The 12,467-nt window shown below is 48.5% G+C and overlaps 1 protein-coding gene across 3 annotated transcripts in view; it reads right to left on the reverse strand.

Annotated features, from left to right (window-relative positions):
• vps13b (vacuolar protein sorting 13 homolog B) overlaps positions 1 to 12,467 on the reverse strand; it is a 411,975-nt gene that overhangs the window by 18,176 nt on the left and 381,332 nt on the right. For all 3 annotated transcript variants that reach the window (XM_074682783.1, XM_074682782.1, XM_074682784.1), the window contains 5 exons: positions 10,483 to 10,769; positions 3,890 to 4,017; positions 3,620 to 3,816; positions 1,546 to 1,664; positions 903 to 1,350 (listed from right to left, as the gene is read on the reverse strand). In XM_074682783.1, the coding sequence (XP_074538884.1) occupies positions 903 to 1,350; positions 1,546 to 1,664; positions 3,620 to 3,816; positions 3,890 to 4,017; positions 10,483 to 10,769 (1,179 nt within the window). The remainder of the gene's footprint in view (positions 1 to 902; positions 1,351 to 1,545; positions 1,665 to 3,619; positions 3,817 to 3,889; positions 4,018 to 10,482; positions 10,770 to 12,467) is intronic.

Below are 12,467 nucleotides of genomic sequence, written 5' to 3' on the forward strand. Positions count from 1 at the left end.
CAGACCGTCATAGACCAGTTTGTTGAGAGGTGTGAGGAGTTGCACCTCCAACTAAACATAGATTTCAGGAGGAAAACTGTAATCAGTCAGACTTTTGACTATGTGCAGTCATATAAATACCTTGGGACAGTCATTGACAGTAATCTGAACTTTGAGGCTAATTGTGAAGCAGTGTGCAAAAAGGATCAGCAGTGCTTGCATTGTTTAATAAAACTATTTCATATTGACTGAACCATCATGACCTTGTTTTATCAGACTTTTATTAAGTCTGTCTTGACCTTTTCTTTGGTGTCATGGTTTGGTGACACATCTTTAAGAGAGAAAACCCAAAAGTAAAATCGTCTAGTCAGCTGAGTGGTGTGTCAATAAGCCTTATCCAGCATCCCTTTGCACCGGACAGGTACAGAGGATAGCTACCTCAGTTTGAAACAGTGACTCCCACCTTTTGCACAAGTTCCATCTTCTGGGAAGGCAAGGTGCAGGAAAAACCTAACCTAAGCTAACCTAACCTAATTGTACCCTACTGTTCCGTACCATACTGCAGCATGCTGTCGTGTTAAGACTGCTGCCACGTGTTTTCATCTTGCACTTTGCCACATTTTGCCACATTTACATCCTCTGGTGCACTGTTTGCTTACTGTGCTCTAAACTAAGCTAACCTAACCTAACCTAATCGTACCGTACCGTACCGTACTGTACCGTACCGTACCGTACCGTACCGTACCGTACCGTACCGTACCGTACCGCACTGTACCGCACCGTACCGTACTGTAGGATGCTTTTGTGTGACGACTGCTGCCACGTGTCTTCAACTTGCACAATACCACATTTTGCCATATTTACATTCTCTGGTGCACTGTTTGCTTACTGTGTTCTATAAAAATCAGAAGATTTTATCAAACCTCCTCCACGGTGCATCTGTCTCCAGCCAGGGCGACCCTCAGCTGCAGGAAACAGGAGTTTTTAAACTCTTCCAGGGCTTCAGGAGACCTGGTCGGGTTCTCGTCAGTGCTCCATGGCCCTGCAGGCTCAGCTGCCCCTCTCTGATCCTGGCACAGCAACACTGGGAAGTGGAAACTGGCCCGATTATACAGCTGGTTGTCCACTTGCAGACTGGAGCAGTAGACGTCAATTAGGGACCCGTCAGTCCTAAAGCTGCTGATAATCGATGAGCACGTATCTGGGTTGTCTGCATGTGAGAGCAGGAGGGCGGGCGCTGGAGCCAGGCTGAGGAGCAGCTTGGTCAGTGTGAGTCTCAGGAGCTCCACTGAGCCAGAGGAGCTGGTGATGGAGTCACTTAACACCACACTGGCTTCAGTCAGGAGGACGCTGAAGGACACATTTGAAGACCTAAAACAAAATCACAAGTTATTATACAATATACTGTTGTTCATTTCAATACCTGTTACCTTAAAGAACACAAACAAAAGGCACAAAAGCAGAAACTTCAAGCTTATAACATCAGAAGTTAAAGTAATGTCTGATGATTCAACACAAAGGGAGCATTAACAAACATCTATAAACCTGGTGTCTGTGAGTATGTACCTGCTGTGCTGGTTTATTACAGCATCCACGCTGCCCTCTGGTGCCAAAGAGAGAACCAAGGTTCCTCTGTCATACTCCACATCGATGTAGAGGCAGCCAAAGCCTGGCAGGAACACCACCTGAGCCACAAAAACAAACAAACAGCAGAGTTACATACGACACACTGATACTCTGTGTAGCTGGAGGACGGTGCACACACCTCTTCCCACCTTGAATAAACTTTGAGGAGGTAACTTAACCCCAAAAACTCATAGCTGAGCGTGGTGCCCCTGACACTTCTCCTGTGCCTGTGTGTGTGTGTCTGTGTGTGTGTGTGTGTGTGTGTGTGTCAGAGCATCCATATGGACGACCTACACCACTAGGGTTCAAACGATCAGGTCCCTCACGTGACGAAAGGAAGCAGACCCCTGCTGAAGGCTTCACTCAGCAGTCATAACAAGTCTGACCTTTGACCTTTCACCCCTACCACAGAGGTCAGACTCTGACTTCACAGTAACAGGAGAAACCCAGCCTCAACCTCAACCTGCACCTGGCTAGACACAACACCAAACATTACACACACCGGTCCTTAACAGCTTTTATTAGGCTGAGGAAAACTAACACACACGCTGGTTAGCTACCTGACCCCCTCTGGGCATGAACACACACCCACAGACAGAGAGGGCAAAAACCTGAGCCAAAGATAACCTGAAACTAATATATATATATACTTTATTTTATACATGATTATGAAATCTTTTATGAATTTATCCTTTTTAAGTTATATTTAAAAAATTATTTCCTTTTATAAGATGAAGCTCACTTGAAGCTGTGATAGATACTTTCCTGTGTTGTAAAGTGTGAGGAAACTGTGACCCTGCGTAACTTTACATGGGCATTTTAACGGATCCACAACAATAGATTTTGGAATGAACATACACTGAATGTCCATAACAGACCCGGGCAGATTTTTTTAATTCAGCCCAGTGATGTGTGGAGAAGAAAAAAGAGGTAAATGCAAAACACCACCGGACCAGCAGAGGGCAGTAGGACAACAGGTCAGTCAGCGAAGACAACACTTGGCAGAGAAGAAAAGCCACAATTTTTATGTGTAGCACAGCAGTTAGCCTGTTAGCATGGATGATATTCAGCCTGTGCTGGTTTTGATTGGGTTTTATTTCACTGCAGATAGATTTATTCACCCACTGAAAGAAGACAAGTGCTGGTACGAAAGCTGTCAAGGTCCAGGCAGTTCACAGAGAGCCCAAAACAGCTTTAACCAGCAGACCACTGGACGACGTCGACCTGTCCTTCCATCCATCCTTATTGGGAACGTAAGATCTATCTCAAATAAGATGGAAGAGCTAGCCGTGTTGACCCAGCAACAGAGGGAATACCAGACGGCAGAGTAGCATCATGCTATTCACTGATATGGCTAACGGAGCTAACACCAGACACCAACGCCACATTGGAAGAGCTTCACCTGCTGTGAGCAGACAGAATGATGGACAAGCTGTCATCATATATTCTCTTATGGAACTTTGTCACTTTCTATACACTTTTTGTTTTCTTATATTGCTACTGTGACTCCTGAATTTCCCCTAGGGGCTAAATAAAGTATTTTCTTCCCATTCTATTCTATTCTATTCTGTTCTATTCTATTCTATTCTATTCTATTCTATTCTATTCTACTTTGCTGTTTAGAACGTGAAGGCAGCTGAACCAAATTTACCTTTTATAGATTATCTTATAGCACTTTTTAAAATATTTATCATTGACCAGAGTTTTTCCAATTGAACACTAATACATTCTTAATTTTTCACAAATCAGAAAATGCTTTAAGTGTTGGAGTTGCACAGAGTGATGGAAGACTTTCAGCAAGATGCGTCCTCCTCAAATGCTGTGGTTTATCATTAAGTACAACACTATTAGGCTCAATGGAGAAGTTTGTTTAGAAAATATTAAACCAAGTCAATATCAGCTGTTTGTGAAAAACACTGTGGGTGCTTGACCAATCAGAAAAAAAATCAAGCCTGCAGGCCCCGCCCCCAAGGTTTCTGCCTGATCAGCCTGATCAGTGTTTGCTTGCTGTTACCTGTGTGCCTGGGCTGTTTATATCTACAGGGCTGGTCCAGTCCGTGGAGCTGTGGTCTAAGCTAGCTTTCAGCTGCAGGGTGGGCAGCGTCTCTTTCTGCCTGCACTCAGGGAAGCTGGAGGAATGATGGTAGAGCTCATGCTGCAGGGAGCTGTTTGCTGGCAGAGGACAGCAGTACACCTCAGTCCTTGGAGTTTCTAGGAAGAAAAAAAGGAAAAATAAATAAAACATAACATATGACGTAAACTGAGAGGGCAGGTTGAACATTACCTTTCACATTTTCTTTTAGGAGCAGCGGTATTGGACACCTGTTGTGGATCAGCATTCTAGGAGAGGGATCCTCATTCAGAATGATGTATGTCACCCCAAGGTGCTCCTGATATGTCAGAATGATTCCTCTGCAAAAGCAAAAGATGAGAAAACGGAAGTTACAGGGGTAACTATGGTTCTGTGAATTCCTGGATGACTGCCAGTGGCAGTAAACAAAGTGAATGTGTCTTCTCGCACTCCGTGCAGGTCGAGATCTAATGTAAACAAAGTCACGTGAGTGACATGTAGGCTACCTGACCACACCTCTATAAATACCACATGGTAGCCTACTTCCGGTCTCTCAGAATCTTCTCGCAATGAAAAGTTCCGAGTGACCTGAATGACTGGCAGTCATCCAGGAATTCACAGAACCATAGTTACCCCTGTAACTTCCGTTCTGTTTCATTCCTTCCTGACTGCCAGTGGCAGTAAACAAAGTGGATGAAGTATGCCAGCAATGTCACGAGGAACCAGACCCACCTACTGACTAGATGTAGATGCCAATGGAAGTATGGCTGATGCCAGCGTGGACTCTGCAGCCACATTAATGCGATAGAACCTTGAAAATGTACAAGGCGCCTTCCAGGATGCCGCTTTACAGATCTCTGAAAGAGACACCCCCTCCATCGCCGCCCAAGATGTAGCCACGCCCCTGGTGGAGTGGCAGATAACATCTGAAGGAGCAGACAAACCTGAAGCCACATAAGCCTGCTTAATGGCCTCAACAACCCAGTGGGACAGCCGCTGCTTAGACAACGCACGCCCCTTATTTCGGCCACTGAAGCAGACAAACAGCTGCTCTGAGAGTCTGAAGCTCTGTGTAGCCTCAATGTACAAGCGCAGTGCCCGGATGGGACACAATAAATTGGCCACCTTCTCCAGCTCTGATCTAAATGGAGGAGGACAGTAGGCCTCTAATTCTAAAGCTTGATTAACATAATCATGGGACAAGACTTTTGGCAAAAAAGAAACATTTGGTAACAGTGTCACACCCGAGTAGTCTGCCTTCCACCGAAGGCATGTGGGAGAAATGGAGAGGGCGTGGAGCTCGCCTACCCGCTTGGCACTTGTAATTGCCAAGAGAAAGGCTGTCTTAAATGACAAATACTTCAGGGCTGCCCCTGCCATAGTCTCAAAGGGTGCCTGGCTCAAAGCCCGTAGGACTAGAGGAAGGTCCCACGGGGCTGTAAGTTTAATTCTAGGGGGGCGCAGCCTCCGAGCTCCACGGAGAAACTGTGACACCAAATAATGTGATCCCACTGGCCTGCCATCAGCAGGGCCATGATGTAAGGATATTGCTGCCACATGAACTTTCAAAGTTGAAGCTGCGCGGCCAGCCTCAAAACAATGCTGCAAGTAGCGAAGAACATCTTGTACTGAGCATGATACAGGATCCAGCCCTCTGTCTCTGCACCAAGAAGAAAATGCAGACCAACAGCTCCTGTATACTAACCTTGTTGAAGGAGCCCTTGCATTATGCAGAGTCTCCCAAATTGAAGGTTCTAGGTCAACTAGTGGCCGCCCCCCCTCAGTGGCCACACCCATAGCTGAAGTAGGCCCGGGGATGGATGCCACACCCTGCCATCCATCTGTGACAGGAGGTCGGTCCTCACTGGGAGCTGCCAGGGGACTCCCTCTAACATACTGAGGAGTATGGGAAACCAAATCCTTGATGGCCATCTGGGTGCTACCAGGAGGACCCTGTGGCCATTCAACTTCACCCTGTGGAGGACTGGCATTATCAAGGGGATCGGCGGAAATGCATACAGAAGCCCCCTCGGCCAAGCATTGGCGAGGGCGTCCATTCCCAGTGGAGCACTGGCTTCTGCCCAGGAGAACCATAGGGGGCAATGTGTTGTGCTCTCTGAAGCAAACAGGTCCACCTGTGCCTCTCCGTACTGGTCCCAGATCAGCTTTATCACCTGAGGGTGCAACCTCCACTCCCCGGGGGGCAGGGTCTTGCGTGAGAGGTAATCCGCCACTGAATTGTATCTGCCTGGAACATGAATTGCCCTTAGGGATGCAAGTCGAGAATGGGCCCACTTCAACAGCCTCTGGGCCTCTCTCAGAGACCCCAGTGACCTGGTTCCCCCCTGATGATTCACATGAAACACAGCCGAAGTACTGTCTGTTCGGACAAGCACATGCTTGCCTCTGAGAGAGGGTAAGAAGTGCTTGAGCGCCAAGTAGACAGTGCGGAGTTCCAACATATTGATGTGTTGCCCTTTCCACCGAGGGCCCCAGACCCCCTGGACTGTTCTCTTCTGCCATACTGCCCCCCATCCGTGGGGTGAGGCATCTGTTGTTACAACCTCCCGCCTTGCAGGAACCAAGCCAAGAGGAACCCCGTGAAGAAGAAAAGTGCTCTCCCGCCACCGGTGCAGATGCGTGAGACACCCTCTGGTGACCTTGATCTTGACCCACCTGTGCAGTCGAGGGTCCAGGTGGAGGCTGTTGTACCATCTCTGCAGGGGGCGCAGATGCAGCAGCCCCAGAGGTGTGATGGCTGAGGCAGCCGTCAGCATCCCCAGCAGCCTGAGCCACATGTTGGCAGTGAGACGAGCCCCAAGGCTGAACGACCTCAGCAAAGTCTGGATCCTTTCCACACGCTCCATTGTTGGGCGTGCCTTCATAGACACCGAGTCCAGGGACAAGCCGATGAAAGAGGTTTGTTGAACTGGAGTCAGTGAGCTTTTTTCCCAGTTCACTGACATACCGAGGGCCTGGATGTGGGTTAGAACCCTTAATGTTACCCGCTCTGCCTCCCCAGACGTGGGAGCGCAGATGAGCCAGTCGTCGAGGTAGGGGAGAATTTTTATCCCGGCCAGGCTCAGCAGCACTAAGGCTGCCTTTGCACATCTTGTGAAGATGCGGGGGGCCAGCGACAGACCAAATGGAAGGACAACAAATTGGTATGCTTGGCCTTGAAAGGCGAAGCGTAGGTATTTTCTGTGGTCTGGGTGAATGGGGACATGAAAGTAGGCGTCTTTTAAGTCTACTGAGGTGAACCACTCCCCTGGGGAGATGACCTGGAGGACATCGACCGTGCGAAGCATGTGGAACGAAAGGACCTTCAGATATTTGTTCAGCCTCCTCAGGTCGAGGACAGGCCGAAGTGAGCCGTCTTTCTTGGGAACCAGAAAATATGTTGAGTAAAACCCATCGTCTTGTGTAAATGGATGAACTGGGGTGATAGCCTTCTTGTCTAGGAGGGTGGCTATCTCCTGTGACAAACATTGTGCTTTTACGGGATCTGTGACCGAAGTCACCACGACCCCTGAAGGTGGAGGGGGCCGGTGGCGGAACTGCAACCTGTAACCCTGAGTGATAGTCCTCAAAACCCACTCGTCCTGGGAATGGGCTGCCCAGTATTCCAGGTGCTGCTGTGAAAACCTGCCCGCCACCGGCCCCGAGCCCTCAGCGTGAGCCCTGAGGGTTATTTGGGGGCTTGGGGGGGCGCTGGTTATGTGCCTGTGCCTGCTGAGACCTGCGTTGGGGAAGGCGATCCACTCTGGGCTGACGCCAACTACCCCCGGTCAGCTGGCTATCGTGCTGCCACCGCTGTAGTGGTGGGTGAATAATTTGAGCACGGCGAGGGTCCCGGGCCCCTCGCTTTTTGGGGCGTTGAGTTGGAGGGCCCATGCCCCCCCTACCTTGACGGCCCCAGGCTTCTGATGCCTGGCTGGACTGCTTTCGACGCTCCAGCGCCTTCTCCGCCTCTGGCCCAAACAACTGGCCAGGCACAACTGGGAGCTTCCGTAGAGCCTGTCGGCAGTCATCCGACATCGGCGCCTGAGCCAGCCAAACCTGACGTCGTGTGACAACGAGAGTAGACATCAGACGGCCCAGTTCCCTTGTCATCAAACCAAATGCTTGGAGTGCCGCATCATTGACATCTCCAAGCTCCCTTCCATTATGCTCTGGCTGCAACATCTGGGACTGGGCCAGAAGAAGCACTGAGAGGGAATTCCCCATACGGGCCACTCGGGCTGCAGTCTCATAAGCCTTTGTGAGAAGGCTGTCTGTAACCCTACACTGTGGCCTTGGACAGCGAGCCTTATCCTTAAGCGCCTCATCTGGAGAAAGAACCAGAGAGGCGATGCACTGGTCCACAGGGGGCATATGGTCTAAACCATGTTCTCCGGCATTGCGCATGGAGGCCAGGGTCCGAGAGTCCCTGCCGTGGTGGGCAGAAGCTCTTGGATCAGCCCAGCAGCGCCTTAACTCCTCCAGAAATGCTGGCGAGGGGGGGACCTCAAAGGGTGGGGCAGTGGGTGTCCGCCGAAAAAACGGGTTGCTGACGAGGCTCTGAGCTGCTGGTGTGTCATCCAGTCCAATCTTGGCCAGGGCTGCACGTAATGTTGCTCGCAAAGAGCAGGCTCCCTCCCCTGGCTCAGCACTAAGGGAGCTCCTTTGAGAGCTCTCTGAGCCATCCCTGGCCTCCACACTTACTGGATCTCCCCCCTGGAACTGTTCAGAGAAAAGGTCCTCCCTGGGGCTGAACATGGATTCCTGTCCGCACTGAAACTGGGAGTTTGAGGCCCTTGTTGACATGGCGTCCTCATCATCCTCACCTGAATTCCAAGCCCTCAGCTGAGGAGCTGGCGGGGATGGTGGAGCTTGTACCAGTGCTCTGAGCTGGTCAATTTCAGCTCTAAGCGCTTCCATTTCACGGCGAGAAGGAGCCTTCTCTTTTGCCTTTTTACTTAGGGGGCTACCATCCTCCTGTGCCCCTCCTCTTCGCTTCCCATGCCGCTTACTGCGGGAGACAGCACTCTTCTGCGTGTGCCCAGAGAGTGGAAGATCATCCCCAAACAGGAGACTCTCCACCTGCTGCAACCTTTCCTCTCTTACTGCTAGAGGCAAAATGCTGCAGTTAATGCAAGGGTCTGAGAGAGCCTCCCTCAGGTGACCCACACCCAGACACTTGGGGCACAAATCATGGCCATCCTCAACATGCAGTTGAGCTTCACACGAAGTACAGGCCATGACACACACAGAAAAAGGGTGACGCTGGGAAATCTGAGCGGGAGCTGTGACAGTCCGTCACTCAATACCGTCAGAACCTCCAGCACCCAGAAAATAGAGCTATAATGCAATATATAATCACTAAGAAATTATATAATTACGCTGTCAGAAAGCTAAAGAAAATGCATACAGCCAGGAAATCTGAGCGGGAGCCGTGACTATCTGCCACTGAACGCGACCAGAACCTCCAACACGCAAAATGAATAAATAACTAAATAACCATATGCTGCACGTAGATGTATAAACATACAGCTAGAAAGCTAACGTAACTCGAAAGAAAATGTACACAGCCGGGGAATCTGAGCGAGAAAAGTGACTGTTAGCCACGAGACGCGACCAGAACGTCCGGTACTTACCGTAAACTTATACGCGGCCAGGTAATCCAAGCGCGAGCTGTGACGAAGAGCCTCAGCACGCGATCAAAAAATCCAGCCACAACAATAATACTACCTTACAACACACACCAGGCGAAAGATTTATCTCTCGCCCTGTCGTGCAGTATCAAAGGAATTAGCCGCCACCGCTAGCTGTTAAGCACGGTGCAGCTAAAATCCTCCCGGCAGGAAAGGAAGGGTTGCTTGATAGCCCCCGCCTTGGAGGACAATAATTTGCGCTCCGACGAGAAGTCACAGGCAGACTATCAGGCACCCAAAAAGAAAACACAAATCGTTCTTACCTTTCCTGGACCTGCAGAATTAAGAACCGGACTACGGACCTTATGGAGCGATTAACCCGTGGTACACACCAGGTTAACAGCGAGAAGATCAAAGAGACCGGAAGTAGGCTACCATGTGGTATTTATAGAGGTGTGGTCAGGTAGCCTACATGTCACTCACGTGACTTTGTTTACATTAGATCTCGACCTGCACGGAGTGCGAGAAGACACATTCACTTTGTTTACTGCCACTGGCAGTCAGGAAGGAATGAAACAGAACAAGTCTATGAATTACATGTCCAGAGACAGCTCCCATCCCAGCCCCTCTAACCACACAGAGCAGAGCTCACACACCCTCTGACATGTCAACGGTCTCATCACTGTGTCTGTTCGCAAATTTCTGAGGGACACCCAAAGGCAGATTTCTAATTGGAGCCAGGTGTTGATGCTAAAACAACATGTGTGAGCAGCGCTGATGTTTCTATTTACGAATGTTTGTGCGTGTTTGACTACACGATTACACTTATACGCACTGAGGCAGCCAATCAAACACTAGACTAGAGGATGTAGCAGTATGCTCGCCTTGGTGCTGCACACCCTGTGAATTCTGTGTTTTAGTGATTACAGATTGAAAAAGTTTGAACAGTTCAAGAATGAAAGAACAGATACATGAGATATGGTGGAGGAGCTGATTGCAGAATAAAAGCAGGAAGACTGTCAGTGGAAACGCTGAGAGCATTTCTCTTTCTGCCTCATCGGCAGAGTTTAACAAGCTGTGAGCAGCAACAGTATCTCCAGGCTTTGTACCCTCTGCCAGCTGGGGCGCGGTGCCCTGCTCCAAATGGACTGTCACAGCCAGCAAACCACCCACCTGCTGCTCGGGCCACCCCCAGAGTTTGGTTCCCCAGGAACAGACAAACTCTGCCTCAGGAAGTCTGCTCGAATCGGAGCGGGGAGGCTCCACGCTGAAGATCCAACTCCAACATCGGGCCTGGGAAACAAGCTGAAGAGCATGTGCCTGAGGGGCAGAGGGAAATCAACCTTCCCCGGGACACTGGTTTGGAGAAGGTCCCAGTATGGCACAGAGCAAGGCTTGGCTGGGGATGAGGATTCAGAGGGAGCGATGCTGAACACGGCTGTTTCTGGTATCTCACAGGCCTGAGGAGAAAGACACGATGGATACTTAATGAAGAGGAGGAAAGAAGAGGAGAGGAGAATAAACAAATAAGAAAAGAATAAGAAAAGGCAAAGAAGACTTGAGTGATTTGCACAAAGGATCTATAGTAAAACCACAATGTTATTGTACTCCCTTCTTTCTCCCACTGAGCTTAGAGCTAAATTGGTAGCAGAGAAGTCCCGCTGCTTGGCTTTAACAGCCAGTACGCAGAGAGTCGTTGAGGACTGCAGGGATTAGGCACTGAGCATGATGAATAGACAAACTATAAAGGCATTCCAAGTCTTGTTTGTGGTTTGTGTTATTGTCGAGCCCATCACCCACTGTTTGTTTTCTTTTAAGCTCTTTTTTTTAAAGCTTTTTCAGTCAATTAGAGTCAACTGGAAAGCTCTGCCATCCTCCTTTAAGAGGATCTGAAGGCTTATTAAATGACATCATTACATTGTTGCTCTCTTTGGGGACGAGTAGCAGATGAAAGCGAGAAGGAAAACCTGCATCCAATTCTGGGTGTTTGTCTAATGTCCTTATGAAGTGCCCTCGCCACATGTTGAGACAAAGAGGGGACGGGGTGCAACATGATCTGATGGGAAACGGAACAATGCATATGTGTGTGTGTGTGTGTGTGTGTGTGTGTGTGTGTGTGTGTGTGTCAGTGTGTGTGTTTGAGTAATGTGCATGCACTGTTTGTGTGAAGCTTCAGAAACTCCGTCAGATGCAGAGCTGTACACTTGTACTGTTTGCCCCACAGAGACCTCGTGGTTACCATGTAGCATCGAGGAAAAAGCAACAGGCCAGGATTTTCTAAAAGTTTAACAGTGAACTAAAACTTCTAAAGGGTGGGAACTTTAAACTGGGAAGATGTTCCATAAGAAAAGTAAGTTGTGCAGCCTGAAAATTTTTACATGCTCAGGCTTTTAGCTCAAAGTGGATCATGGAAAAACACAAGTAAAATCATCCAGTGTTTTAGCATTTCATATATCCTCGCCTTCTTAAAATAACTGCCTAAGTCATTTCTCAACAAACTCGATTTTTTTTTTTTGGCCTAAATCAGCTCCTTGTAATGCTGCCCACCTCTGGTAAAAATGGTCTCCATCCTTAGATTGAGAGGTCATGTGATTCTACAACTTTGGTTTCATGGCTTATGTCAAGAGTTTGGCTCAGGCTGTTTTATTTTGCCGAAGTAAGAAGATAGTGTGACTTAGACAGTTGTACAAGCTAGTTAACCCTCTCAAGGCAGACGTTGCAGATTGGCAACAGCTAATTGCTAGCTTCCTAATTACTCCACATCCACATTTTATGAGCCTTTTTTTCTCAGAAGTACCACTGTAGAACTTAGTTGTGCATTAGCAAAAATCAGTTTCCCACTATCCCACCAATTGGCAGAGCTGTGTCACTTCCAACATGGCTGCCTCCTTGGTTTCACCGAAACAGATTTTCAAGGCATCAATTACATGTAAGTTTTACTAAAAACCTCCATTAATGTGAAACCAAAACTTGTGAAACCTGAATATATATAAATACAGTACACGCCAATTAGTAGATTTGATCTCCTCTGGGTTTTTCCCTAGGGGTAGCTTTATTTCAATTACGGATTAGAATTGTATATAACTACCCCAATGATATTTTTCCCCAAATATATGTTTTTTTTTCTGTTACTAAAACTTAATTTGAGCCTGAAAGGG

Source organism: Halichoeres trimaculatus, unplaced genomic scaffold (assembly GCF_033239565.1).
Source record: "Halichoeres trimaculatus isolate MK-OKI-2021-1 unplaced genomic scaffold, fHalTri1.1 fHalTri1_scaffold_12, whole genome shotgun sequence".
Lineage (NCBI taxonomy): Eukaryota > Metazoa > Chordata > Actinopteri > Labriformes > Labridae > Halichoeres > Halichoeres trimaculatus.